General features: G+C 61.2%; 3 protein-coding genes and 1 long non-coding RNA gene across 8 annotated transcripts; 2 read left to right on the forward strand and 2 right to left on the reverse strand.

The window, feature by feature from the left end:
• Positions 1–719: 719 nt before the first annotated feature.
• CARNS1 (carnosine synthase 1) lies at positions 720–10,147 on the reverse strand. Of its 3 annotated transcripts, none has more exons than XM_045558341.1 (10): positions 10,082–10,147; positions 9,637–9,663; positions 8,026–8,299; positions 7,208–7,297; positions 6,472–6,959; positions 6,070–6,244; positions 5,894–5,979; positions 4,542–4,773; positions 4,184–4,458; positions 720–2,959 (listed from the first exon to the last, which is right to left on the reverse strand). In XM_045558341.1, exons 2-10 carry the CDS (start codon positions 9,637–9,639, stop codon positions 1,733–1,735), a joined length of 2,850 nt encoding a protein of 949 aa, XP_045414297.1. In that variant the 5' UTR covers positions 9,640–9,663; positions 10,082–10,147; the 3' UTR covers positions 720–1,732. The 3 variants fall into 3 exon arrangements, with proteins under 3 accessions (XP_045414297.1, XP_045414298.1, XP_045414299.1); XM_045558342.1 differs by having other exon boundaries at positions 8,026–9,473; positions 10,082–10,106; XM_045558343.1 differs by lacking the exons at positions 4,184–4,458; positions 4,542–4,773 and having other exon boundaries at positions 10,082–10,107.
• Positions 10,148–14,692: 4,545 nt separating this feature from the next.
• Positions 14,693–20,467, reverse strand: TBC1D10C (TBC1 domain family member 10C). 3 transcript variants are annotated; one of them, XM_045558350.1, is made up of 10 exons: positions 20,431–20,467; positions 20,006–20,183; positions 19,168–19,267; positions 18,885–18,992; positions 18,686–18,792; positions 18,373–18,487; positions 17,704–17,769; positions 17,369–17,558; positions 15,697–15,851; positions 14,693–15,383 (listed from the first exon to the last, which is right to left on the reverse strand). In XM_045558350.1, exons 2-10 carry the CDS (start codon positions 20,155–20,157, stop codon positions 15,036–15,038), a joined length of 1,341 nt encoding a protein of 446 aa, XP_045414306.1. In that variant the 5' UTR covers positions 20,158–20,183; positions 20,431–20,467; the 3' UTR covers positions 14,693–15,035. The 3 variants fall into 3 exon arrangements, with proteins under 3 accessions (XP_045414306.1, XP_045414305.1, XP_045414307.1); XM_045558349.1 differs by having other exon boundaries at positions 20,413–20,467; XM_045558351.1 differs by lacking the exon at positions 17,369–17,558 and having other exon boundaries at positions 15,035–15,383; positions 18,373–18,483; positions 20,413–20,467.
• Positions 14,700–17,014, forward strand: LOC123642856. The gene is made up of 3 exons (XR_006736535.1): positions 14,700–16,096; positions 16,662–16,699; positions 16,816–17,014. It is a non-coding gene; the product is annotated as an uncharacterized LOC123642856 (long non-coding RNA).
• An 850-nt stretch (positions 20,468–21,317) lies between the features above and the next one.
• Positions 21,318–24,653, forward strand: PPP1CA (protein phosphatase 1 catalytic subunit alpha). Its single transcript, XM_045558352.1, has 7 exons — positions 21,318–21,510; positions 22,018–22,149; positions 22,295–22,525; positions 23,098–23,202; positions 23,675–23,898; positions 23,989–24,123; positions 24,200–24,653. Exons 1-7 carry the CDS (start codon positions 21,456–21,458, stop codon positions 24,308–24,310), a joined length of 993 nt encoding a protein of 330 aa, XP_045414308.1. The 5' UTR covers positions 21,318–21,455; the 3' UTR covers positions 24,311–24,653.
• Positions 24,654–24,662: the final 9 nt, after the last annotated feature.

The following is a 24,662-nucleotide window of genomic DNA, read 5'->3' on the forward strand; positions in this document are numbered from 1 at the left end:
GGTTTGCTCGCTTGTCAATTTAAGCATATTTAGTAATTTAGCAGCCTGATACAGACCCTTAATAAAACTTTGTTATAAGAATGAGTGAACCCACCAAACCTGGTCTGCCATTTTTTTTTCTTACAGACCCTGCCGCTCTGTTGCCCAGGCTGGAGTGCAACGGCACAATCAGCTCACTGCAGCCTGGAACTCCTGGGCTTGAGGGATCCTCCTGCCTCTGCCTCCCGAATAGCTGGGACTACAGGCACACACCACTACACCCAGTCTTGATCTATGACTTTAGATTAGGCATGGATTCTTGTTGGGCAGAACTATGTGGGGGTAAATTTGGGCCAGATCAGGCATTGGGTGTGAGTACTGATTGCTGGAGGATGTGTAGATGTGCATTCCAGTTACACAGGGGAAGCTGGGTATAAACTCAGATGAACAGAACTTAGAGGTCTCCAGGCAAGTGGAGGGTTATCTGGTTGGATATGGCCCTCTGGTTGTAATTCCACCAAAAGACCAAAGGAGATCCTCAGGTTGGGTCCTGGTGTAGGTGTAGGGCAGGCCCCTGCCAAAGCTCAACCCAGATGCCTGGCCAGTGGGGTGGTTTTCCCTTAGCTCCAGATGCTACAGGTGTCCCCTACCCACCTCTCCCGCCCCCTCCCTTACCTCCCATCTAGTTGAGCCTGGAAGGGATTGTCCAGTCAAGAGAACCTGTCCCAGACTCCAGACACTTCACTAGTCCATAAGCCTTTATTTGGGGAGAAATGCTTGGGGAGCTGTCCATAGCTCCTGTGTGCTCAGAGGCAGGGTTCTTGAAGCAGCCTTCCCTGAATTAGGGAGTGTAGACTCTCCTCTGCCAATGCTAGTTAGTGTGCCAGAGACGAAAGGACCAAAGCTGGGTGGAAAAGGTGCATGGTGCGTGGGAGAGAGGTATTCACACATCTCAGGGCCACTTATGAATGAAGGTAAGGAGATGAGGGTGGCCTAGAAGCTGAGTGGGCATATAAGACTTAATCAAAACAGAAACCTGGACTTTGCATCATGTCCCACGACCATCCATCTACTGTGGTATGACCTTGGGGCAGTCACTGTTCCTCTCTGAGCCTGTTTCCTCTCATCTGTAGAATAGGGGCAACAGCGTCTGACTGGAGGTGTGAGGGGAAATGATTACTGCTGACTGAAGGTCACCTGCTTCTACTGCTTAGGCCAAATGAGGCAGGTGGGACACTGCTGAAAGTTTTCAGCAGGCTCTAGAACTATCCTGGAATTTGGGTAAAAGAAAGACAGGGGCTTTAGTCTCAGGTTTTCCTGGGATTTGTCCAAGGCCAGGGGCCCAACCAGGTTCTCTCCTCTGCTAGGTGGCAGGAAGAGAAACGGACCTGGAGAGGTGGGCAGAGTGGCTGGGTTTGGGCCCACTTCCACTTGGGGAGGTGGTGGTGGAAGTGTGTATACAGCTGCTGTCATTTCTCCAAGGCTAGAGTCCTGGGGAAGCTGTGGGCTGGACTGGGACTTTTGGGAGGGCTAGAGGCCCCAGCAGCCCCCAGATACTTGCTTTTGTGGCCTTTGAGTCCAGGAGGCCTTGGTGCCTAAATGGCACTGCCACTCTGGAACAGATCTGAGGCATCAGAGTGGGCCAGACTGGGGCCGGGACAGGGCAATGGGGAGAGAGGCAGGGAGAGCACCAGGAAGCAGAGGGCACCACAGCCCTCCCCCAGCACCTCACCCCTGCCTCCTGGCCCCAGCGCTATTTGAAGTGAGATAGGAAGTGGGCAACGGGGTAGTTGGGCCCATCGATGCCCAGGCCCTGGCAGAGGCCCAGCAGGCGGAGGCGGGCCTCAGTGGGGCTGGGCCCAGCACAGGCCACGCTGCAGTAGGGCTCCTCATACTCTCCAGGCACGAGGGCCTCTTCCAGCAGGTTGAGGCGCAGCAGGCCCCGGTCGTGCAGGGCCTGAAGGGTCTCGCGGCTGGCAGTGGAACTCAGGGCCTGCAGGTGCTGGGATACGAGGCACATGACACCTACCAGGTGGCCACGGGCACGTGGGTGGGTGGGCAGGGCAGGCCGCAGGCCACAGGCCACCATAGCAGCAGCTAGCAGCAGGTCCACACCATAGAGCTCCAAGATCCAGTCGCGCAGATAGAAACCGCCCATGCGGGGGTTGATCTCGATGAGCCGAGGCCCAGCCCCAGTCAGTTTGAGCTCCACATTGAAGACCCCATCAAGCAGCCCACAGCCCAGGCAACAGCGGAAGGCTGCCTGCACCATCTGTGCCTCCTGCTCCGGTGCCAGCCCGGTGGGCATGCAGGCGGCCGTCTCAGTGAAGCCAGGCAGCCTTGTGGGGCCGTTGTCAGAGACAAAAGCAGCCAGCAGCCGCCCACCAAACAACACCAGGTCCACATCGTGCTCGGTGCCCTCCACAAACTCCATCAGCAGCATGGCATTGCCCCAGCCCAGCCCAATGCCCGGGTGATCGGCCTCACCCTGCAAGTCTCGGGCGATCCTGGAAAAGTGTTCATGGCACTGCGGCGCATCCTCCACCAGCCGCACTCCCACTGCACCTGCCCCGAACTCCAGCTTCATGACACCTGGCAGGGGAACCTGGTGGACAGCCCTCGCCACATCAGCCTCGCTCTCCAGCGGACAGCAGGGCACGGCATGAAGGGAGGGTGCAGGCCAGGGTGGGCCATGGCAATGCAACAGGTGCAGCTGGGTGCAGCTCTTCTGCTTGGCCAGGCGCATGGCAGCCGGGGGGTTGCAGGGCAGACCCAGCTCCTGGCAGAGCAGGGCTGTGAGCACCAGGCAGTCATCCCAGTAGGAGAAACAGCCATCCAGCTGCAGGCCGCGCGCCCGCACCAGCTCCGCCAACAGCCGTGCGTTCTCCTCATCCCTCTGGTGCTCCGTCAAGTCAAAGTGGATGAAGGTCTGCACCAGCTGGGATGCGAAGTGGTTGGGGTCTGACTCCACCAGGTGCAGCTGCGGAAACCACAAGAGGGCAGCACACCCCGGTCAGCCGGTGCTGAGCGCGAGGGAGATAGGATGAGGTGTAGCACATGCTCTCGGCCCTCAAGGGACATGGGTTCACAAACATTAGGTGCTCAACAAATATTTGCTGATGATCAACTGAATAAATGGAAGGCGCAGAGGTGGGACACCTAACCCGGCCTGCGGGGAGGGATGGCACCCTAGAGGAGGCAATACTTAAGCGGAGAGCTGAAGAAGAGTCAGCTGAGGAAAGAGGTCAGGAAGGACAGCCAGCTGTAGGAAGAAGGGGCAGGCCTGGGTGGGTGGGGATGGAGGGCAGAGGGGCAGGTGAGAGAGAGCTCAGCGGTCTCCTTTTCACAGGCAGCATCACTGGCCAGGGCTTGTAGAGAAACCACCAGGGTTGGGGCTTGGGATAGGTGGTTTGGCTGTCATGCACACCACGGGTTCTGACACTGGAAGTTGCCCTCAAAGCTTACTGCCCACTCGAGGGAACACAGACAAAAAGCAGCTGGCACCCAGGGCAGGGACAGCCACTGAAGAGGGTTGGGAGGGTGGCTGTCTGCACTGTAACGCTTGGCATCAGGAGTGGAGTGACATCCTAGCTAGTGAACATGCTGTGCAAGGCAGGAAGCAGAGAGCTGGGGGATCGGTTGCAGGGTGGTGTTCCCCAGGGGATGCTGCACTGTGGGAGAGGGGAGCGGAGGCTACTCCTGTAGATTAGAGCCAGCCCGAGAAGACCTCAGTTTTCTTATCTGCTCAGTGGGGATAAGAATATCTACCTGCCAGGCCCGCTCCAGATTCTGTAATGTGAGGCCACTGCTGTGAACTTGATTCGGGATCTATAAGCTGCTCCCCAGCACCCTCCGCAGGCCCTCGGTGCCGACTTTCAGGAGGAATTCAACCTCAAAGTGCTCGCCCTTTCCCCAGGACGGAGCCAGGCTCCTTAGCCTGGCATTCAAGGCCCCAGTTCTGTCGCTAACCTTGTCCCTCGGCCCCCCAGCACATCTGCCCCGGGCTCCTCGTTCCCATTTTCCGTGGGACAAAACTAGAACACCCCAGGGCGTCTGGCCGGTTCCTGCGCACGGGCTTTGGCGCACCCCGCCAGGACGGCCCCGCGAAAGCCCCGCCCCTAGCGCTCCCGGCCCCGCCCCAGGGCCCCGCCTCCACCATTCAGGCTGGGACTTGGGGCCCGGCCCCGCCCCGAGCCCCGCCCACCTTGAGCCCATAGTCGCGCGCCGCGTCCCACACGAACTTCTTGCTGACGCCGCCCGCGCCGACCACCAGCAGCTGCTTGCCCTCCATGAGGCAGCGGGCGGAGCGCCGGAGCATGGTCTCCACGAGCGGCGCGGCCGCCGCGGCGTCGGCCGCCGACCCCGGCGCGGCCCACAGCCCCTCGAGCGCGCTGCACGCCTCCAGGCACAGGCCGCCGTTCAGCTCCAGGGCCACGGGGGTCAGCGCGCGGCCGGCCACTGTCAGCGCGAAGTCCACGCCTGGGCCGGGCGGGGGACACGGGCTCAGCGCGGGTGGCCCTCGGCCCTCGCCCCGGCGCCCAGCCCAGGCCACATGTACTCACCAAGGAAGTCAGTGTGGGCCCAGCGCCCACCTCGCTGCTCGGCACTCAGGCCGGCCTCCAGGGCCAGCACAGCGGCCAGAGCGGCCTCGGCCGCCGCCTTGATGCGCTGCCGCACGACCGCCACCTGCGTCGCCTCGCCCAGGCCGCACTGGGCCAGCGCCACCTCCAGCGTCCACGGCAGGGAGTTCTGATGCCGCAGAGGCCTATCCCCGCGGCCCACGCCGCACACCACCTGGACAGGGTGCAGCTCAAGCGGCTGGCCCAGGAGGAGCCACCCGCCACATGCATAGCTCCCCCTGTGCCAAGATCCAGGCCAGACCTCTCACTGAACATTCAAGAAGACGCATTCTTCAATGTGTCTTTTTTTGTGTTTGTTTGTTTGAGACAGAGTCTCACTCTGTTGCCCAGGCTAGAATGCTGTGGTGTCAGCCTAGCTCACAGCAACCTCAAACTCCTGAGCTCAAGCGATCCTCCTGCCTCAGCCTCCTCCCGAGTAGCTGGGACTACAGGCACGCACCACCATGCCCGGCTAATTTTTTCTGTGTATACTTTAGTTGTCCAGCTAATTTCTTTCTATTTTCAGTAGAGATGAGGGGGGGCCTCGCTCTTGCTCAGGCTGGTCTTGAACTCCTGACCTCAAGCGATCCTCCCGCCTGGGCCTCCCAGAGTGCTAGGATTACAGGCGTGAGCCACCACACCCAGCCCTTCAATGTGTCTTAAACCATTCTCTGCCACTGCCCATGTGGTCCCCAGACCCCTCCAGGGGTTCTACCCAGGCTTCCAGGGGCAGCTGGGGTCCCTGCTCCTGAAGGCTCCAAGCCTGCTTGCTCGTAACTCCTGCAGCCCTGAGGCCTGTGCCACCCTGGTGTCCCCTAGCCCTGGCGCCTCCCCTGGGTGCTTCTCCCCTACTCCACTGAAGCTCCCCCCACCCCGGCAGAGTGGAGTCCCTCCCTCACAGCTAGGCTCAGAGCTGGGTACTGGGAGGGTCCCTGAGCCTTCTTGAGCTCCCCAGCTTACAGGCCCCTCCTAAAGGGCTCCAGGCACTGGAAATTTATGAGGAACCCTGGGGGAGCATCTTCCATGGGCAAGAGCTCCCTGGGAAGAGGATTCAGCCCCAGCCCTGGTACCCAGCCCCGGGCTGAGCACAGGGGCAGAGGCTCCTGATGAGGGAGGGGTTCTGGAAGGGTTGGAGGAGAGGGAAAAAGTATCAGACCCAGGAGTTCCCCTAGAGGCAACCAAGATCCCCCGAAAGATTTTGTTCTCTCTGCCCACAGACTGCCCAGGGGCCCTTGTCAGATCAGTGTGATGGGGTGTGGTAGGCAGGTCATGACCTGGACCTGGGCCATGCTTACCTTGCTTAGCAGGGGCCTGTCCCCCTGTGTCCGACACACCACAGCACAGATACGTACAGCCAGCTCAGGGCCAGGTGAGGGGCTGCCTGGGGACGAAGGGAAGGTCTAAGCCCAGCACAGAGAAACCAGGAGCCTGTGCCAAGCTCCCTCCCCTGGCTGGCCCAGGTGCCTCTCACCTGGGAAGGGCAGCCGGGGAGGTGGGCACACAGCCTCCACCAGGACACTCTCCTCCTCTTCCAGCTTCTCCAGCAGCGCCAGCACTGTGTCCACCACTGCGTCCAGCTCTACCCGTTGGTGCAGACGCAATGCCTGCCGGCCCCGCCAACGCCAGCCACTGAGCTTCACAGCCACCTGCAGCAGGGAAGGGAGAGGGGCCTCCTCGACACTACCCCATGTATATGCAGGGCAGGATACTGACACCATGAGAGCCAATGAGTAAACTGAGGTAAGACAGCAGGGGGTTGCCCTAGAGATTTGGCGGCAGCAGGGCTAAAAGGTAGGTGCAGCTTCCCAGCAGGACTTGGTAACCACGCCCAGGTCCCATCCTGCTGGCACAGACGTGGGCAGGAGCCTGTTACCTGCAGGACATCACCCAGGGCCTCGGAGTGCAGAAAGGCCCCTACTTCCTCTTTCACCAGTGTTTCCTGGCCCTCTTTGCCACTCAGCTCCACCAGCCGTAGGCCTGGGCTGGCATCCCCTCCCCGAAGCAGCCCCGGCGGCTTGTAGGTGAGAGCCAGGGTAGCTGGCACGGCCACACCGCCCTGCTGGGCCAGCAACCGCCTCGTCAGCAGCCGGTCCTCCAGCAGCCGGGCCAGCTCGGCCGAAGCTCCTGTGGGGCAGGTCAGGTCGCGGGCAAGCTCTGCTGCCTCCCGGCCCCAGCCAGGCCCCTGCCCGACGCCCGCCAGAAAGTAGGTGGCACGGCGTGGGGGGACAAAGTCATCCAGGAATGTCATGCCCCCTGGGTGGAAGCTCACAGCCTTGGAGACCAGCAGGGCTGCCTCACCCGGCTGCCCGGGTGCTGGCACCTTCATCAGCCAAGCAGGGGACAGGCAAAGGAGCATGTTTCCTGTGGGTAGAGGGAGGCAGGTGGCTAGTCAGGAAAGGCTTAATGTCCCCATGCCCTCCACCTCCAGCCTGGGCCCCTGTGTAGCAGGGGAAGCTGCTCCCAGAACCCACCCCCACTCAGAGTATGGCAGCTGGTCTGGTGGAATGCAGGCAGTTGCCAGGGTTGGCGGGTATTTTGGGATGTGGCTGGGCTAGGGCAGTGGTGCCCTTTCTGTAGGAGGGGGTGGGGAAACTTGGGCACACACTCACCCGGGCTCTGGACCCCACCCTCCAGCAGCACTGACAGAAAGGTGCTCGGGGATCCCAGAATGCACAAGGTCACCTCTGCCCCAGGACAGCCTCGGGGAAAGAGAACATTGCTGAGCTTACCAGGGGCTCCCTTTGCTGTCTTTCTGCCCACCTGCCCCCACCTCCATATCCCTGCCCTCACCCTTGGGCCTCCAGGTGGTTCCTGGGGATCAGAGGAGAAGAGCACAGGGGACAGGGAGGGAGCTGGATGGGGAAGGGGAGCTGCCACCTGTCCTGTCCTGTGAGGCTGGCTCCCTTCTCTCTGGAGCTGTCCAGAAGGCACTGCAGGCTGGGTGACCAGGGACCTGGGTTCTAGCCTGAGCTCTGTCTGTGAAACCTTGGAGAAGTCACTGTTTCTTTAAGCCTCAGTTCCCCAGTCTGTACAGTGGGACCAAGTCTGTGATTCTCATGTATACTAACTCATCTAGCTGTGGCCACCTGATTTATAAAACAGATGAAGCAGGGGAGAGTCTTGGGGTCCCAACTGTGAGCTGCCTCCATGGCAGCTCCTCAGACACTTCTTTAGAAGCTTTGGTGCCATGAAACACAGTTTGCAAATCCCAGGGCTGGATCTTTGTGGGGAGTGGGTGGGGGTGGGGTGGAGAGCCCCAATCCCTGACCCCACTGGTGCCAGATGGCCTTAGAAGGAATGTCTGCCTGCCTCAGACCAAACCAGAGGCTGGGGGAAGGACTGCCCCTGACCAGGATGGGGAAGCAGACTAGGCTGAGGGCCCCTCCCTGCCCCCAGGCGTGCCCCCCTCCGGGGAGCCCTCAGGCACCTGTGCGGGGCACCTGGCTGCGGTCCTGGGTCTCCGGAAGGCCAGCTTGCTGCAGACAGCTCTGCAGGAGGCTGTAGTAGTAGACAGTCCAGGCCCGGGCCTCGGCCCCTTCAGGGGAGCCCTTGCAGTCCAGGCCCACGTCCTGGCGCCAGGAGCCAGGGAGGCAGCCTGTGGGCGGCAGGCCAGAGCCCCCTCCCCGTGGGCCCTCCTCTTCCTCCAGGTCCTTGGAGCCCAGGGGGCAGTCCCACTCGGGACTCAGTGGATCCAGGGAGAGCTGAGGGGGCAGAAGTGGTGGGTCTTGGGCAGAGTGGGCAAGGGGCACATGAAGTCACCCAAGGATGTAGGGCCCCCACTCTCCCAACCTGGATTATGTTCAGGGCACATACTGTCCAAGGGACCAGGAGAGGAAGGAGTTGGGGGTGAAGGCTTGTCACTGGGAGCATGTAGGTGGGCGTGCTTTGCAGACTGTTTTGAGTCGTGCCCCCAAGGGGGGCAGGAGGCAATGTCCTGCTGGCTGGATTACTGACCCCCCATCCCACGCTGGGGTCCACCTTAGCTTGATTCACAGGGGCACAGTTTTTTTGTCTGTTTGTGCATCAAGGCAACCCCAGCACCTAAAACAGTGCCTGGCACACAGTCACTGCTCAGTGAATGTTTGTTGACTGAAGAATAGATGAACGAATGAACCCAGCAATCACTCGGGTTGCTCATTTCTCTCTGGGCCTCAGTGACCCAACTGCCAGCATGGAGTTTGCTGATATCTACACATGGAGGTGATTCTGTCTCACCGTCATCCCCACATCGGCCTCGGAGACCTGCTGTGCACCCAGCCCTGTGCTAGGCATTAGCAGGGAAAAGCTGGTGCCCTTTTGTCAGACGTTTTGAGTCGTGGAAATGCTTTCTTTGGATAAAATCTAATACCCCTCCCCCTTTCTAAGGCCGGCCGATTCCCATGGGGACTGCTGGGAGGCTCGTTGTGAATGGATTCTGACCCTGGTCTGGACAAGCCTGGCAGCTAGGCCTATCCTCCAGGAGATAGGCTCGGCCACCTTGAGCAAGTTGTAAGGTCTCTTTGGGCCTTGCAGTTGCCTGGTGCCTGCCCTGTCCCATCCCGGGGGTGTGATGAGGCTTGGACTAAGAGAATCACTGGGTGGTTGGGAGACAGTGTGCTGCATCCGGGACAGCAGAGGACTAAGCCTCAGACCTGGGCTTGAATCCCAGCCACCAGGGCCACGCTCTGAGCCTTGGTGCCCTCCAGAAGGTGGGCTTCCGGAGGGCCCAGGCTGCAGGCTCCCTGCTATGTCCCCAAACCTGGAATGGTGCTGGGCACACAGCGGGTGCTCAGTAAATGTTGTGGAACGGATGAATGTCCAAGGGGCCTAACAGTGCCCACCTCCCAGGGCTGATGGGGGAGAGGTGGCGTGCCTGGCACACAGCAGCTATTTCTCCTGTGACATGGGGTGAGGGCGGGGGCAAGAGCGGGCTGTGAGTCTGAGCTCCCCGCACAGGGCAGCCCCTGGGTTAGGCCTCTGAGTGCCAGTTGCTGCCCTCTGGGCCCTCCCTCTGTCCAGGAACATGGGCGTTTTGGGGGAGGGACCACAGGAGACTCACCATCTCAAGGGTGCAGGGGCTGAAAGACTGATGGCAGAGACAGAGGGACAGAGAGACAAAGGAGGGTGTCAGGGCAGCCAGGTCTCTACCCCACCTGCCTGCCCCTAAGACTTTGGGAGCAGAGAGGTGGCTGTCTCCGTGCCTCTGTCCTGTCCCTGCCAGGAGGTGCCAAGCCTGCCCCACCCCCACCCCAAGGAAGAAGAGGGATTTCTGACGCCCAGACCCCATGGGTCCTGCCCCCTGAGCTCACACATCCCGGGGGGCGCCCGGCTGCACTGGGGGTCCTGGCTTAGCCCCTCCAGCGGGGGACTCCCCGGGTCCCGTGGGGGGCGGCGTAGTGTCAAGGGTCGCGCTGCTGGGCACAGGCGCTCTGGGTCCCTGTCCCCGCGGCCCGGGTAGTCCCCTCCCTGGCTCTCCCCGGAGCGGGGAACGGAGCCGGGGGTACCTGGCGGGCGGTGGCGGCTCGGCCGGGCTCGGCGGCGGACACGGAGCGGGCGGGACTCGGCGGCGGCGGCGGCACAGCCGGGCTCAGGCGGCGCCACTTTATATAGACGCGCAGGGGCAGGCCGGGCGGGGCGGCGGGGCGAGGACAGCGGGGACCGCCCCGCCCCGCGCGCCAGGGCGACCCAGACCTGGGCGTGGGGGTGGGGCTGGGGGTGGGACTCGGCCGGCCAGAGGCGACGCTCGGCGGCGGGGAGAGCCAGTCCCAGGGACCGACAGGGCATCTTCAGAGACACAGACTAAGTCTCCAAAGAGGGTCAGGTACAAGTAGACAGGGACTGTCAGAGAGGGTCACAGACATAGGGCTGCGGTAAAGAACAAAGAGACATAATGGAGAAGAGTTGCGGATGGGAAGGGCAGGGGCGAGGGGAGGGGAGCGCTGGAGCGGGCAGAGGCTGGTACGGGCCGTCCCCTGGGCCGGGTGGCGGCAGAACCGGCTGGGGCACACAGCCCCGAGCCCCGCCCTTGGATGGAGTCCTGAGCTCCCTCCACCGCCCCCCACACCCAGGCCTGCCGCTGTGTCCCAGCCAGGGGCCCTCTGCCCTATTGCACACTCTCCCAGAGAGGCACTCCTGGGCCAGGGTCTCCGGACATCTGGGGATTCGCCTCCTCACCTCTCCTGTCCTGTGGGCCTGCACAGGAAGAGGGGGCGTCTATAAGATGCACCCTGCCATCCACACCCAGGCCAGCTGCACTGTCTCCCCAGGACACACATACACCCAGGTGAACCCACCCAAACACCCACAGAAGCGCACCCCAAGGGACCTGGGGTCACAGCTACAGATTCACCCCGGGAGACTCACACCCTCTCCTGGAGTGTACCGCGCCGGCAGGGGCCAATCCTAGCTCTGGCTGGTGGGACCCGGCACCTCCCCTTTCTGATCTGAAGCTCACTTTCCTCCTGCCTCAAATGGGGTTGGCTCCCTTCTCACGGGGCAGGGCTAGCACAGGGTGTGCACCTGGCACAGGCAGGCTATTGTCACCATTCCTCCACCTCACACCCCCACAGTCACACCCCCTCCCTGCTTGTCTCTCTGTCCTGGCTGTCCTTGAGAGCCCCCGGCCTGGGGGAGGGTACTGAGGGGCCGATGGCACTTGTGGGGACAGAGGTGGCAGCTTTTGGACCCTTTCTGCTACTATAGACAGAGCAGCCTATGGGGACACACCCCTGTCTACCACTGGAGGGGTTCAGAGAGGGGAAGTGACCTATCCAGGGTCCCCCAACCCAGCCCATATTCCTCACGAGCAGCCCTCCCTGCTGGGGCCCCCATAGTGAAGCGCAGATACCCCAGAAGGTCCATTCCCTTGCCACATGGGTGGCCTGAGCACCCATGAGATCCCACTGTGGGGCAGGGTAGGCATGGCTGTCATCCAAAGAGCGTGAACTTTGACATTTGATAAACTACACAGCCTCTGGGGACTCAGTGTTCTCATCTTCATATGGGGACTACAGTGAGTGCATACTTAGTCCAGGCTTGGCTGGGCAGGGGCGCCTGCCGGTAGCGCTAGTTGTATCAACAAGTATTTCTTGTTTTTTCTTCTTGCTATGTTGCCCAGGCTGGTCTTGAACTCCTGGCCTCAAACAATCCTCCCATCTCAGACTCATGCATCACCGGGATTCTAGGCGCGAGTGAAGAGTGCAAGTGTTTCTTGCCTTGTCCCAGGTGCTATGCAAGAGGCTGTATGTGCAGAGTCACTTAAACACTCAACACTAGGAGGTAGCAGTTACAATTGTTTGCCTTTTACACATGAGGAAAGTGAGGCTCAGAGATGTGGTGTGACTTGCCCAAGGTCACACAGGTGGTGAGAGTCAGAGCTGGGGTCTTCCTTCTGCCAGAATGTGCGCATACCTACGCAGAGAGTAATGCGGTTCTGTGCCTGCTCCCAGGCTACCCTGGCTGGGCGCCAGCTGCACTGGCTTTTGCCTTGTGGACAAAGGGAGGAAAATGAGGGTTGAGGAACTGCAGCCCAGTACCGGGGCCCTTGGACTTGGGGCAGGCAGGTGGTGGGGTGGTCCTACTCTGTCCTTGCCAGGAAAGCCTAGCCATCACCCGAGGCTGAGCTGAGCCAGGTAGGGGTGGAGTGAGGAGAAGCCATGCTTCCGTGGCTACCCAGCTGGATTGAGGGCTAATCATCATAATTGTATGACTGGTAGAACGCTCTTGAGGCGGGGGTGGGATATATCATCCCACTATCTGTAGGAGAAAACTGAGGCTCAGAAAGGGCAAGGGGGCCTTGCCCATGCAGGGACTTTGCAGGGAGTCCAAGTTTGGCCTCTGAGAGCCCAGAACAGTGCAGGCATGGCGGGTGGCAGTGAAGGATGGAGACTGTGGGTCCTTCCTGATCCAAGGTGGGGCTCCACATGCTCTGCCGCTCCTTTGTGTGTCACCCACTCGTGTCCACTCTGCATCCCCCACTCTGATGCAGACTGACAGATGTTTCTGGGTGCCATCCCAGCTTCAGTGCCCACACACTGAGTGCTCTCGGATGTATTACAGCCCTTTCTGATCCCCTTTCCAGGCAGGTTTGTAGGGAGCTTCTGGGTTCACTGAGTATGGTTGTGCAGGTTGATCACTGCACAAAGGCACCTGGGTGAGAGGTCACTCCGCACTGTGGCAGGACTGCATGTTGCCTGAGGAGCAGTATCTTTTCCCAACTGGTGCAAAGTGCTGTGGGGCTGGCGCAGCCCTGCGGAGGAGGACCTCTGAGAATGTGTGCTCGAAAGTGTTCATGTGAGGAGGGAGCTTGTCCTCTTCTGGCCTGACCTGTCAGTTCAGGCTCCCGTGTAGATGGTTGATAATGGAACCTGCAGAAGAACCGCCCAGAAAATACTTCCCTGAGTAGGAAAAAGGCAGTGACTAGCCCCAGCTGGAGGGGCCCTGCCGGAGACCACCTGCTCCCAGACTCTGTCTCTGTGGTAAGCCACTGCCATCGTGCCCTCACCTTGCCCCAGCCTCACGACAGAGTTTTGGCCCAGGGCTGAGCTGCTGCATTCTTGCGCTCCTATTCTCCCAGCAGAAGAGCTGAACTGTGGAGGGCAGGCCCTTCCAAGTGGACCCCAGGGGCAAGTCCCCTGGCCACCCTCCCTGCTACAGTGCCTGAGATTCCACCATCAGACTCCTCCTCTAAGGCTAAGGCATTGTCCAGAAGGCCAAGAGCTCTGCACTGTCACAGCGCCCTGCCTCTGCTGCGGTCTTGGGCGGAGCATTGAGCCTCACTAAGCCTCCGTCTCTCTAATAAGGCTATATCAGGGCCACCTGCAGAGAGGGGGTGGGGTCTGAGAAAGGTTTTCATAAACTACAGGTAAGGGGATGATTATTAAGCTACAGGTACCCCATGGTGGGGGAGGAGGGAGGGAAGGAAGGCTCTGGAAGCTCTCCAACTCACAGGAGCCCAGCTGCCGGCCCACACTCAGAGGGGCTGGCACAGCAATGGCGGTGGGCTGGGTGGGAGCAGGAGAGAGCAAGCGCAGGAGGGCAGGCCCAGGTGGGTGCCCAGGAGGGAAGCTGGTTCATGGGCTGCCAGTGAGGGGGGCAGCGGTGAACCTTGGTCTGCCACGGACAGTGAGCTATGCCAAGTTCCCTCCCCTCCTGAGCCTCAGTTTCCCCCCAGGAAACTCTAGATACAAACGGATCCCATGATTCCCTCCTCCAGGTGGTCAGCTTCTTGGGATTGGGACAGGTCTGCCCTGGCCCCAGGGCCTGACCAGGCACATAGTAGGTGCCACATGAACATATGTAGAGCGAGTGCATTTCTGCAGTCTGTGGCCCTGTCACTAGAACATTCCAAATCCAGACTCTGACATGGCCATGACAATGCTCCAGCACAGCCACTGGGCCGTGCAGACTGAACACTCCTCCGATGGTCCACTGCTGACCGGTGGCCTCCGACGCCTGCTCTCCGTGCTCCCTGCCATGTCCTCACTCTCATCATACTGTGGAGCTGCCGAGAGGGGCAGGGGGAGGGCGCCCGGGAACAGGCACTGTGGGGACACAGCCTGCATCGGAACCAGCCCTGTTGTCCTGGAGATGGTTCATGTTCCAGGCACCCACGGGGGCAATTAGTGAGTGTGGGAGGAGGTTTCCATGGTGGCGGTCCCGAGGGGGTGCCTCCAGGGCTTGGGGGGGCAAGGGCCAGCAGGACCTTTCTCCTTTGTCCTGGGCACACTAGGCCTTTGTCCTTGCCTGGCTCTCATTGACAGATGTGATCAGGACCATGGTGGGGGCAGACTTGGGTCAGAGTCCCCCGCCCTGGGGAGTCCTGAACCCGCCCGGGGGAAAGGAGGGAGGGGCCGGCATCTGCTGGGGAGCCCTCCTCCCCCAGGTGCGAGAGCCTCACCTGTCCCCCAGAGGCTGGGCAAGGCAGCACTTGGCTCCTGTGGCCGGTAAACACCTTCCCCAGCAGCCAGTGGGCAGCCTGGGTGTGTCCCCAGTGCGGGGCCAGGCCTGGGCCAGGAGAGGGCGGGGCTGGGAGGGGGTGGGTGAGGGCAGGAGGGGAAAGGGCCTCATGTCCAGGGTTGGGGGTGGAGGGCATTAGATCCAATCCAATCCAGGCATCTGCTCAGTCAGACTTTATTCCAGGAGCTCCTTGGAGTCCCTCAGCCCAGCCAGCCGCATCTCCGTCCCACTCCCTCAGTGCTGGCTTAGATGCTTGTGAGGGTCTGGGCACCAGGACAGCTTCATGGGCAGGTAGCTGGCTTGGGTCCCCACAAGTCCCACTCCGTGATCTTCCTTCCTCTTTATGCCTGACACAGTCCGTACCACGGGGACTCCTCCTCCACGGCCCGGCCTTGCTGGGAAGGGGGCTGAGCCCCGAGACCCCAGCCGTAAAGTGCAGTGCCCGTTTGCAGGGCTGGCGCCAGCCATTCAGGAGATCAGGACGCTGAATCCAGGGGACCCTCAGAAGCGGGTGTCCAGGAAGGAGGCAGAGCCTCGATGGGACCTGGGGGGACCTTCAATGGGGGGCCCCCGGGCCCGAGTCAGGAGCCCGTGGAAAGTCTTGCCGCGGGTCTGGGGTTTGCGCCGTGGTGGTCTGGGCTCCTCCGGGGGCTGCACCACAATTCGGGGCACCTCAGGCTTGGTGCCTCCTCGTGCCCCTGCCAGCTGCTGGGCCTCAAAGATGGCTTGGGCCCCAGGAAGGCGGGCCTGTGGCTGAGGGGGGTGCCCAGGCGCTGACTCGGGCAGCTGGGCCAGCTGGACCCTGATCTCCCGCTGCAGGTCCCGCTCAGACAGGGCCACACTGTGCACCTGCGGGGAGCAGCTGGTGCTGAGTTTGTCCGGACTTGGGGAGGGCGGGGGGTGGGGACAGGAAACCATGATGTCCCCATGGGGCGGGCAGTACACAGCCCCAGGAAGTGGCTGAGGGCTGAGGGGCTGACAGACAGCCTTGCTGGGGGAGCCACAGAAAGCCACTTGAGGCCTGGGGTTTTCATGTTTTCTGCAGCTCAGAAGACAGGAACTGAGTCCCCGTTCTCACTTTGGCTTCCCGCTCTGGGACTCAGTCTCCCCGGCTGTGCAGCAGGGGCTGGGCCATTGCAGAGGGCAGGCAGGGGGCACCCACCTGGGACATGAAGACGTCCTCCTGCAGCTGGGTGGGGGGGATGGCTCGAAGGGCGCCAAGCGTCTCCAGGAGCCCCGGGCAGGCCCTGCGCTGCTCTGCGGTGCCCAGCGCCAGGCGCATCAGCGTCAGCCCCACACGGAACAGCACCTTGGCACCTGCAGGCCGGGGCTCACTCACCGGGAGGCCAGCCCTGCCCTGCCCCTCCTAGATTCTATACCTGAACCTGCCCCCAGCCATAGTCCTGCCCCCGCCCCCAACCCAAGCCAGGAGCAATGAGGGAGGACAGGCTTGGACTTGGTGGGGCACAGGCCCTGCACTGCCACATCAGTCTCAGGGCTCCTGACAACCTCACACCCAGCCTTCCAGCCTCAGCTTCCTTGTCTCCACGAGGAAAGATCAGGTGGGTGCTCTCTAAGGCCTTTCGGCTTGGATCTCTGACACCCTGATTCTAGAAAGATTCTAGGCAGAGTTTCTCACCCCGGAGCCAGGAGCACATGCTTGTGCGTGTGCACACTCCCCACAGTGTGACCTTGAGCCTCAAAATCCCTTCCTGGCAACCTCTGATCTGCTGAGAGGAGCAGGCAGGGGACCAGTGAGGCCTAGTGACAACTGTGACTTGTGAAGGGACGATCTGATGTCCTTGTAGATATTCAAGGGAGCCCACACAGGCTCGTCCTCAGGTGGAGCTGACCAGGCCCTGCCCAGCTCAAGGTCCAAGGCTGGAGGGGAGGTGACCCATGGATGGCCACTTGGACACCTATGGCCAGAGCTCTAAGCCAGCTAGTGGTCCTCCCCTGTGTGTGTGTGTGCGTGTGTGTGCGTGCGTGTGCGTGCGTGCACGTGCGTGCGTGCGTGTGTGTGTGTGTGTGTGTTGGCGGATGGGGTTCAGGGGGGTTGGCCTGAAGCTGGCAGGCACACAGTAGGTGCTCAGTGAATGTACTAATTTATTTCTACCATTTTTTCAGGTGCAACCTCTGGGCAACACACAGAAAACAGAGTGCAGGTGGGTTGCTGGTGGGAGGCACTGAGGCGGGGCCCCGGGGACCAGTCGGGGCCTGCCTGACTCCCCTCCTGCTCTTGGCCTGGCCCAGCGCCCCCTCTCTGACTTTGTCTCCCCAGACCCTCCCTCCTGTGTCCCTCCACTGTAGCCTGCCCCTGGGGACAGCAGCATTCCCGGCTCCAGGCCTCTGGAGCACTCTGCAAGTGTGCCTCCTGCTCGGAGCAGCCAGGCAGCTTTAAAACAGCAGTCCCCTCCTGCTGCTCCCTTCACACCCTCTGTCACATCCCTTGTTTTATTTTCCTCATGGCACTTATGACAATCTATAAATATCTTGTTAATTTGGTTACTGTCACCTCCCATCCCCACCCGCGCTAGAAGGAAGGTCTTGCTGGCTCAGGTGCTCCCTGTGGCCAGGGCTTGGCCTCCTACCAGGGCCCCGACCTGGCCCAGTCCCAGAGCTCAGGCCTCCCTTCTGTGACGACAAAGCCTCCCTGGCCCCACCCTGCCCCAGGCAGTGTCAGTCCTCCCTGTGGTGCTCCACATCACAGGGCCAGGGCCAACACCTTCAGCACGCCTGGCCCTGAGATGCGAGGCCCCCAAAGAGCCAGGAGTGACAGCGGCAGAGCAGAGCAAAGCCCCACCATGTGTGCGCCAAGGCCCTGCCTTGCTCACCCTCGCTGAGGAAGGCGTCCCAGACGCGCAGCACCGTGGGGAAGGGCAGGGAGCGGGCGAAGAGGCACAGGAACCACTCGGGCAGGTAGAGCAGGGGTCCGACGCCCACCTGCTGCAGGTGCTTGTGCACACGTGGGAGCAGCCGCCGCAGCAGGGCCATGAACACCTCCGCGTCCAGCCGCACGGCCTCCTGTGGCCTTGTCCATGAGCTTGGAGGCCAGTGCTGCCCGGCACCTCCACCCCCACCCCAGGCTTCTGCCCCTTCAGTCCCCAGCCCCCACTCACATGCCAGGCCCCTTCCCCTCCTTCCTCCAGCCCCCATCCCAGCCTCTCACCATGTGGGGCCCGTAGTAGCCGGGGAGGTAGACCTCACAGATCTGCACCAGGCACCAGAAGGCCTCCTGGGGGGAGAGGGCACAGGCCTGTAGTGCCCACCAAGGAAGGGACCACGGAAGGGAAGACAGGACGGGCAAAGGGTGCGGGAGAGGGCCTGGGCACAACCAGGAGCCTGGACTCAGTGCCCCCCCGCAATCTGCCTGGTGCCTGGGGGTGCTCTCCCAAAGCCAGGGCCTGCTCATGGGCTCAGGGGGTCAGAAGTCACAGGGATCACAGGTTGGATTTGAGGGCCACAAGGCTGGGGCTCACTGGGCAAGGGTTGGGAGGGTCCCAAAGTTCAAGTCCTGGGTTCTTGGGGTCATTGGGGTCAGGGATCAGAGTCCCAGGGTTCAGAATCAGTAGTCATGGAGTCAAGGTGATGAATATCCAGACTCCTTGACCACTGGGGTAAGGGTCGAGGTCAAGGTCCCAGGCTCCTGGAGTCAAGATCGTGAGGCTTGAAGGTCACTGAGGTTGGCAGTCACGAGGCTCTGGGTCACTAGGACAGGGTCCAGGAGTCCAAGATCCTAGGTCCCTGAAGCCAGAGCTTGTAGGGTTGGGGAACACTAGGGGCCTAGGGTTTAGGGTTCAGGGGCTCAGCTTCCTGGAGCAGGGTCCTGGTCACTCACCTCTGGGGGCAGGTGCATGAGCAGCACAGCAGCCACGGGACCCTGGGCCTGGCAGTAGCCCTGTTCTGGTCGATACAGGGTGTAGGCCTTGAGTACCTGCAGGAGCCCCTGCTGCCTGTGCCAGAAGACCCCATTAGGGGCCAGTCCTCCAGGCATCCCGTCCCCACTCTGATGGCCTCTGCCCAGGCCTCAGCCTCCCTGGGCCTTGCTGGGTCCTCTGAGATGCAAGGCTGTAACACTAGGGTGGGGAGACTGGGCCCAAATGCCTGGGGCTCGTGGGGCTGGGGGCCCCTGGGCATCACTGGCTTCGTACCCATGGCCCTGGGGTGACACAAACATCTCGTGCAGAGGGAACTGACGATGCAGGTCCCTGCCAATGGTCTCCATCCACTGCGGGTCTCCTGGGGCCTCTGCCAGCCTCTGTGGGTGAGCGGGCAGGAAGATGGGTATGAGGGCTCAGTATGGTGAGGGGCTCTGGGAGGGGGAGGTGGGACCCCTGCCCACTCCCTCACCTGGTAGGTGCCAGGGCTGTTCTTCTGACACACATGGGCCCCACACAGCAGGGGCCAGCAGCGGGCCCGCAGGGCCGAGGGGATGCCTTTGCGACACTGCATCTTTATCTGTGGGGGACGCCGAGAAGCTCCCTTACACCAGCCCCACTGGCTCCTGTTGGCAGGCTCCGAGCACAACTTAGCATCGGGCAGGGGCCACTCTGGGTGGCAGGGAGCAAAGGCATGGGCCCAGGCAGAAAGACATGGGCCAAGGAGGCCTGGGTGGGGCCACTCTCCCCCTCACCTTCTTGTACCGCCGGGACATGGTTTTCTCCCAGTGCGAGGTCATCTCCACCCACTTCATTTCCCGTTGTCGGATTAGGTCTGCAGGGGGGTGGCCTGGCCTGGTGGCACACGGCACAGATATCCAGGTGCTGGGCAGCTGTTTTTACCTAAATCCCATACCTGCCGCCCTCCATGCTACCCAGGTGAGCCCAGCTCCTGGCCCTTGGGATCTCTGGGGAGCCCTGGGGAGTGACCTGTGACCCAGGAGCTGCCAATGGTTGTCATGGGGACAGGAAAGGATGTGGCTCCAATGTGGGCAGGAACAGGAGGGACTGAAGGGGTGAGTGGGTGTGTGCTGGGGGAGGGGCTGGTTGGCTGTAACCCAGGACAGGGACACAGACGATTCATAGAGCCCTGGACTAGAAGCCAGGAGTCCTAAGTTTGAGTCTGGGTCTGCCTCTGATTTGCTGTGTGACCTAGAGCAAGTTTCCGTCTGTATCTGGGCTGCTTTTCCTGTCTGTACCTTGGGGAGGAGACGGGAGGAGCTGTGGGTTTTATGATTTGGATCTGGGATTCCTGGGGCCAAAATTAAAAGGGAAAGGAAGTCCAGCCCCAGAAGTGGATGCAAGCGCTTGGAGGTTGGGGGTCAGAGACATACAGAGACACCCTCCCCCAGCCCTTCCTACCTTAAGATGCTGCCTGGAGCCTGAGGAGGGTGATACTGGCGGAGTCCCCAGCCCAGTCCCTACCACCAGACCCTTCCCGGGCCCCTGAAGTTGGGCTTCACTCCAAAATTCAGCCCTCACACCCCACCCTTAGTCCCGGCATCCCGCCCTCTGCAGCCCTGCCCCACTTACCCTGGCTCTGCTGAGCTGCCCCCAATGAAGCCATAGCGGTCAGCCTGGCGATACGGGCCGGGCCCACTCAACTCTGAGTCAGACCCCAAAGAGCTGGAGTCATCCTGTAGCTCAGAAGGCTGCACCAGGTCCTCCCCCAGGGCCTGGGCCATGATGCCCAGACTTTGGATGCCACAGGCTGAGAAATGTGGGGAGAACCAGTGTGAAGGGCCACTTCTGGCCAGCCTGGGACCTGCATTCCCATCCAGCCAGTTCCTGGCCCCAAGCCTGGCTGTGGGGTCAGATGAGGGAGGCTTCAGGGTATGTCATCCAGCCCCCTATGTCTCCTCTTTTATTGGGGTGGAGGGCTAGACCCTGCAGTGACAGAAAGGCCAGGCCCAGCCCCTGTCCCCACCAGCCCAGCTCACCTCCCCGCTGCACCTCACCTCCTCCTCTCACTTCCTCTTCACACACAGCTTCAGCAACCCGCTGGGGCCCCTCCCAAGTGGGGGGGGGTCACCCTTTTCTCTGAGGCTCTTCCTGCCTGCCCCAGTGCCCCTGAGCCATGGGCTCCTCCCACCCTCCCGTTGGGCTGCTGTGGGCTTCAGATCCTGTGCTGGGTGTGATGATGGGCCAAGGCCTGCCAGAGGTAGCGAGGCCTGGCCACCTCCAGTTTCCAGGATACTGGCGTGTAAAGCACCCAACTCAGGGTTTCAATAAGAATTATGGTTTATTTAAAATAATGTTTGCTCTTTACAAAGTCACACTTTTAACATGCACACAAAAAAATGCAATATGATTACACTACTCAAAAGGTAATTAGGGGTTTATAAGAAAATATTAATTTAGCAAGCCCCAAGGCAGTGTGGACCAAAATGCACGCAGCCATGTGGGGACCACAGTGACCCAGGATGAAGGCGTCCTCCGGGAACGTGAGGCCCTGGTCTTGACAAGCCATTGCTATCTCTGAGCCTGTTTCTTTTTCTGCACTTTGAAGACTTAATCTGTAGCGTTTGAGGAGACGGTACTGTGCTCACACCACCATCTCACCCAGAGCAGGGGTGGGAAGGGCTATTTAGCCCCTGAAAGAGAAAAACAACTTCTATAGTACTTCCGGTCCCATACCCTCGGAAATGGGGCTGGCTGACTCTCAAAGGGCGGAACCAGACTCAACTTCGCCCCGCCTAAACCCCGCCCACCAGCCAACATAAGGCCCCGCCCCCGACGCTCCAAGCCCCTCCCCGTAGCCCGAGGCCCCGCCTCCCGGGACGCCGCGGCCTCTGCCCATCGCGTCCAGTTGAGGCGCTAGAGCGCGAGGGAGGGCGTGGCGGGGCGGGCCCGGGGGCCGAGGAGGCGGGGCGGCCGGGGGCGACTGGGGCGGGCGGAAGGAGAGCCAGGCCGGAAGGAGGCTGCCGGCGGGCGGGAGGCAGGAGCGGGCCCGGAGCTGGTGGGCCGGAGCGGCGGTGCCGCCATGTCCGACAGCGAGAAGCTCAACCTGGACTCTATCATCGGGCGCCTGCTGGAAGGTTGGCCGGGGCGGGGAAGGTCCGCGCCTGCCGCGCCCTGTCCCCCTGCCCGGCCCGGAAGTGGCGCGCGGGCGGGCCTGCCCCTCCCGGAGCCAGCTTAGACTGGGCGGGGACGGGCCGCGAGGTCCCGTGTCCACAGCCGCCCCCCCATTCGCGGGCGCGCCTGAGAGGTCTGGGGCCCGCTCGGACAAGGGAGCAGCCCCCTCTCCTGGGCCGGGGCACACGGGTTGGCCTGGCTCTCGGGTTGAGGGAGAAACCTGTGAAGCCTAGCCCTAGAAGGGGACCTGCGCGGTGAGGATTTGGGTGGCAGGCCCTGTCCCCTGTCGAGGGCCTTGAGGGTAGTCGGGGTCTTCCCTTAGGAGGCTTGGGGCACGGAGGTCCCGGAAGGCTCAGCAGCAACAGCTGCCTCCCGGCAAGGAGGGGCCCCGAGTTGCCCATGGGGTCACCCGCGACGCCCACCCTCCTGTCTGAGGGGCCAGGGTCCTGACACCCCCATTCCACCCCCAGTGCAGGGCTCACGGCCTGGAAAGAATGTACAGCTGACAGAAAATGAGATCCGTGGTCTGTGCCTCAAATCCCGGGAGATTTTCCTGAGCCAGCCCATTCTTTTGGAGCTGGAGGCACCCCTCAAGATCTGCGGTGAGCCCCCTGCCCTGGCCCCTTTGGCTTCCTGAAAGTGGCATTGGCCCCCCTAAGTTTCTGGTTTCCTCTTTCTTTGAGCCCAGTCCTGGCTCTGGGTTCGAGTCTAGACCATGCACCTAGCTTATGATTCCCTGGGTCACAGGTGACATCCATGGCCAGTACTATGACCTTCTGCGGCTGTTTGAGTATGGCGGCTTCCCTCCAGAGAGCAACTACCTCTTCCTGGGGGACTATGTGGACCGGGGCAAGCAGTCTCTGGAGACTATCTGCCTGCTGCTGGCCTATAAGATCAAGTACCCTGAGAATTTCTTCCTGCTCCGTGGGAACCATGAGTGTGCCAGCATCAACCGTATCTACGGTTTCTACGATGAGTGTGAGTGGTCTAAGTGTCCAGAGGCTGCCCAGGTCCTGAATGGCACTTTCTGCTGTTCAGTGGGACCCTCACATTGGCCTGGCAGCGGCAACTTCAATATCTGAGATACCTGTTGGACTGTGAGCTCTGCGAGGGCAGAGCCCGGGTCAGTTCATATCTGTCTGCCCTGCCCTCCCTGGCTGGCATGGGGTCTGGTGAATGGCTGCTGACTGGAGGGCTGCCTGTCTTCTCGTGCATTCCCCCAGGACCCTGCCTGGTGACAATCCCCTCCAGTACATTTGCTGCTTAAGCACTCAGGATGCCTGTGTGGACTGGACTCTGCTGTCCAGTCTTGGCCTGGCCCTGCTCATGGGGGGGAGGTTGGTCCAGATTGGAACTTGGCTTCCTGTGGACTTCAGTGCTTTACAACTCTTGCAAGGCTGGTAGGTGGTGCGGGATTTGAGCCCTCCTTGCCTTACTTCTTCCAGCTGTGTTTGAATAGCCCCCACAGTGCCCCGGAAGGCCCGGAGACCAGGCTGGGGGTGGGCAGGTGTAAGCAGGCCTTCCATGAGCTGCTCCTTCCCCCTGGGCAGGTAAGAGACGCTACAACATCAAACTGTGGAAAACCTTCACTGACTGCTTCAATTGCCTGCCCATCGCAGCCATTGTAGATGAGAAGATCTTCTGCTGCCACGGAGGTGAGGGTGGCTCTGGGACACATGCTGAGGGAAAGCCTGGGAAGGAGCCCTGGCCACATCCCCTGGGCCTTGGAAGGAAGCTGTTAGCTGGAGGACACATTCCCAGTTGCCTGCAACAGCTCTCCCTTGGGTCTTGGATGCCGCTCCTTCCAGGACTTCCCCCTACCCCGCTGCGTCAGGCTGTACTTGCTTCCCTGCCATGGCATTCGCCATCCTGCATGGAATTTACTCGTCTCCTTTTTCCAGGGAGCTCTCTGCTCCTTGAGGGCAAGGATGTTTTTGTGATTGTTTGGAACCCTGAAAAAGCCGAAGGGAAGGCGATGGACCTCTGCCTGCCTGGGCTCTCAGGAGCCCAGGAGAGGGGCGAAGGGGTGGTGGGAAGGGTAGGGCTGATTGGCAAATGCTTCCTGGAGGAGGGAGGTCCTTGTTTTGAGGCTTGTTGAGGAAGTGACCTGCCCCTGGTGCCCCTCAGGCCTGTCCCCGGACCTGCAGTCCATGGAGCAGATACGACGCATCATGCGGCCCACAGATGTGCCTGACCAGGGCCTGCTGTGTGACCTGCTGTGGTCTGACCCTGACAAGGATGTGCAGGGCTGGGGTGAGAACGACCGTGGCGTCTCCTTTACCTTCGGAGCTGAGGTGGTTGCCAAGTTCCTGCACAAGCACGACTTGGACCTCATCTGCCGAGCGCACCAGGTGGGCCGGCAGGCTCTGATCTGGGCAGGGGGTGGGGAACGCGCAGGCCTCTTCTTGCAGAACTAACTAACTGCTCCCTTCCTCGCCCAGGTAGTAGAAGATGGCTATGAGTTCTTTGCCAAACGGCAGCTGGTGACACTTTTCTCAGCTCCCAACTACTGTGGCGAGTTTGACAACGCTGGTGCCATGATGAGTGTGGATGAGACCCTCATGTGCTCCTTCCAGGTGGGTGTGGGGCAGGAAGGGACTGGCGGGCCCTGTGGCTGAGCCCCTTGAGCCTGACTGGCTTTATCTCTTCTAGATCCTCAAGCCCGCTGACAAGAACAAGGGGAAATACGGGCAGTTCAGTGGCCTGAACCCCGGGGGCCGACCTATCACCCCACCCCGCAATTCTGCCAAAGCCAAGAAATAGCCCCCACGTGCTGCCCCTCTGCCCCAGATGATGGATTGATTGTACAGAAATCATGCTGCCATGGGGGGTCACACTGGCCCCTCGGGCACACCCATCATGGGGAACATGGAGCCTTGGTGTATTTTTCTTTTTTTTAATGAATTGATAGCAGCGTCCAATCCCCCAGGGCTCCCTCCTGCCTGTACCTGTGGTGGCTGCAAGCAGGATCCTGGGGCCAAGGCTGCAGCTCAGGGCAATGGCAGGCCAGATTGTGCGTCTCCAGCCTTGCTTGGCCTCAGGGCTGGCAGCCAGATCCTGGGGCAACCCATCTGGTCTCTTGAATAAAGGTCAAAGCTGGATTCTTGCCATGGCC

Source organism: Lemur catta, chromosome 7 (assembly GCF_020740605.2).
Source record: "Lemur catta isolate mLemCat1 chromosome 7, mLemCat1.pri, whole genome shotgun sequence".
Classification (NCBI taxonomy): domain Eukaryota; kingdom Metazoa; phylum Chordata; class Mammalia; order Primates; family Lemuridae; genus Lemur; species Lemur catta.